Genomic DNA, 2,865 nt, shown 5'->3' with positions numbered 1-2,865 from the left:
TATAGTTTAAATTTAATATGTATGTATGTATGTATGTATATATATTATATATATATATATATATATATTTATATGTATCTATCTATATATACAATTATATATATTTATATGTATATGTATATGTGTGACATATATATACATATATATATATATATATGCATGTGTGCGCCTGTGCGCGTGTATGTGCATATATATATACATACATATATATATGTATAAATATATATATGTGTGTGTGTTTGTGTATGTATGTATGTAAATATGTATATATATATATATATATCATGTATATATATATTTATTTATATATATATATATATGTGTGTGTGTGTGTCTGTGTCTGTCTGTCTGCGTGTGGGTCTGTGGGTCTGTGTGGTTGTCATTCGGTACAAGCGAGTAATCACGGAGACGTTCCAACTCAGGTTAACGTTTATCTCAAAAGAATTATAGGTTTATTGACACCGCGTTTATTGTGTTCATTGTTTTCCAACAGGATAAGAAAGACGATGTGCTTGTCGGTGTGAAATCAACGGCATTGAGGTGAGTGCGACGAAATCGTTCATGTCCCTTTATGCACTCGTAGACACTATATTTGGGACTAGTGTGCTCTGGTGTCGTACATGAGCTGTAAACACGCATGTGTGTGTGTGTGGCTTTCCGATGACTATGTTTGTCTGTGATAATAGAGGAGTTGTAGAGCGACTTTTAAGATGTCTAGGGTTGGGCAATGGGGTTGAAATAGTGGACATGTACATGTATCACGTGTGTGTGTATGCGCCACACACACGCCACCAATTGCATATCAACCGGTATAGGCCATCATCCTGGGTATAACAAGTCCTTCGTGCGTAAGAGTCTTGGCTAACTAAGATGATTTTGCCTGCTGTTCTGCGCTGGTCCTCAGTTTTTTATTTTGGAATACTAGTTGCCCTGCATTTTCTTATCCATGAGTGAGTGTATACATGGGTAATATATATATATATATATATATATATAATATATTTATATATTGCAGATTATTCGATATGTAAAAAGTTGATCAAAAATATTTATATATGCGACCATAGTTAATTTCAGTTTGATATACACGTGGTCGTTGTTCTTGATTTCTGACCACATGCCCGTAGGCATATATACACGCACAGAGTTTGTTGCAATTTACGATTAAATCATATATTTAGTTACTATTGTTGATTTATTTGTTCATGTTGACCTATGTACTTTGAGTGTAGTATCAGATCAGTAAAGAGAAGAAACGAATACTGATAATGTAGAAAACAGATGCGTGTGCCCGATAGATCGGTTGAGTGTATCAATTGATTACTATATATAACTTTCTGCAGATTCGGAGACCAAACTCGGGCTTATTTGGCGGGTTTCAGCGGATTGACGGTGGCCGGTCTATTTTTAGCAGGACATAATGCGGTATGTACTGAGCTTTGACCATGTTGCAGATATAAATTTGTTTTAGGGTTTAGGGTTAACCAACCCCATATACACACACATATCCGTATGCAGAAAGACCCATTCATATTACCGTCCGTATCGATTGTCCCTCAGGGGATGGGTATGCCCTACGACATTGCTGTGACCGCCTCAGCCGCACACCTCACGTGGCAGGTGGCTACGGCCAATTTCGACAATCCAAAAGACTGCATGGACAAATTCGTGTCCAATAATTGGATTGGGTGCATGGTGTTTGGCGGGATTTTGGCCAACCAGCTTCTCGTGTAGTGTCGCGACGCGCATGGGGAGTAATAAATGGAACTGCTGCACTGATCCTGTTTGTCCATGTTGCGGTGATAGGTTCGAATATATATATACTCGCTGATACAAAGTTTTGCGAAGCGGATGCAGTTACATAGTGCTAAGAGGTGGAGTGTACAGTGTCTTGTGGTACTTGGCATCTTCCCTGACTTTCATTATGGCGGCCTTCGTCGCACACGTGGAGCTACTACGCCTCATGCCTTACGAGTTTACGAACATTCTCGGCATGTCCAAATATGAGGACATAACACCTCTACTACACGGTAGACGGGTCTATGGCTCGAAAGGGCAGGCAACTTTCAATTGATGGGCCACACGGGTGTACATCAACCAATTCTCAGTACATTAAGTGTGCACTACGCTATGTTCTCAGTTGATAACAGTCCTTGAACATGCCACTAAACTGATGGGTGCCAATTCAACTGGTCTCTGTAGCTATATATAGGTATAGCTATACAATTTCGAACGACTACTCAGCTGAACACGTACTTAGAATTGTGAGCATGTATGTACATCCATGTATATATATATATAAATGTATATACATACAAAGATATAAGGTTGACTATGTAAGATGCTTGTATATACATCGTTTACACACACATATATATATAAATATATATCATGTATGTATGTAAGTATATATATATATATATATATATAAATCTTTGCATCATATTACGCCAAACTGCTGATATCTACACCCTTAGTACATCCTGCCCAGGCAGGTGTATACATTTATTTATCCCTTCCGTGGTGGGTGCGGATATAGTATATGCCCCACCACGCAAGGCTACCTATTCGCCATGGCCTGTACTTCGGATGTCTTGCAGTTTATATCCTGTTGGATTGGAAAGATCGTAATTGAACCTTGGTGAGTACGTGCAAATATAGAAAGTTATGTACTTCATCTCCAGAGTAACTGACAAACGAACAATAAGTATATACTTTGTAGATATGTGTCGCATAGCTTGTGATATATATCCTGAGACATCGGAAAGCTCGTGATTGAAATATCACCACAAGCATTTTATATTCTATATATTGTACTTGATATCCCAAGAGATGAACAAGGACACAGTTGGCACATACTGAGCC

At 38.2% G+C, this 2,865-nt stretch overlaps 1 protein-coding gene across 1 annotated transcript; it reads left to right on the top strand.

The window, feature by feature from the left end:
* Positions 1-487: 487 nt before the first annotated feature.
* On the top strand, positions 488-2,280 carry SARC_13751 (hypothetical protein; the record flags this gene model as incomplete). Its single annotated transcript, XM_014292118.1, has 3 exons — positions 488-540; positions 1,344-1,425; positions 1,561-2,280. Coding segments are annotated over 3 exons (309 nt in total), but the record flags the coding sequence as incomplete, so codon positions are not given.
* Positions 2,281-2,865: the final 585 nt, after the last annotated feature.

Source organism: Sphaeroforma arctica, assembly GCF_001186125.1.
Source record: "Sphaeroforma arctica JP610 unplaced genomic scaffold supercont1.3683, whole genome shotgun sequence".
NCBI classification, from domain to species: domain Eukaryota; class Ichthyosporea; order Ichthyophonida; genus Sphaeroforma; species Sphaeroforma arctica.
Note: the sequence above shows the minus strand (reverse complement) of the source record. Positions and strands in the feature narration are given on the sequence as shown.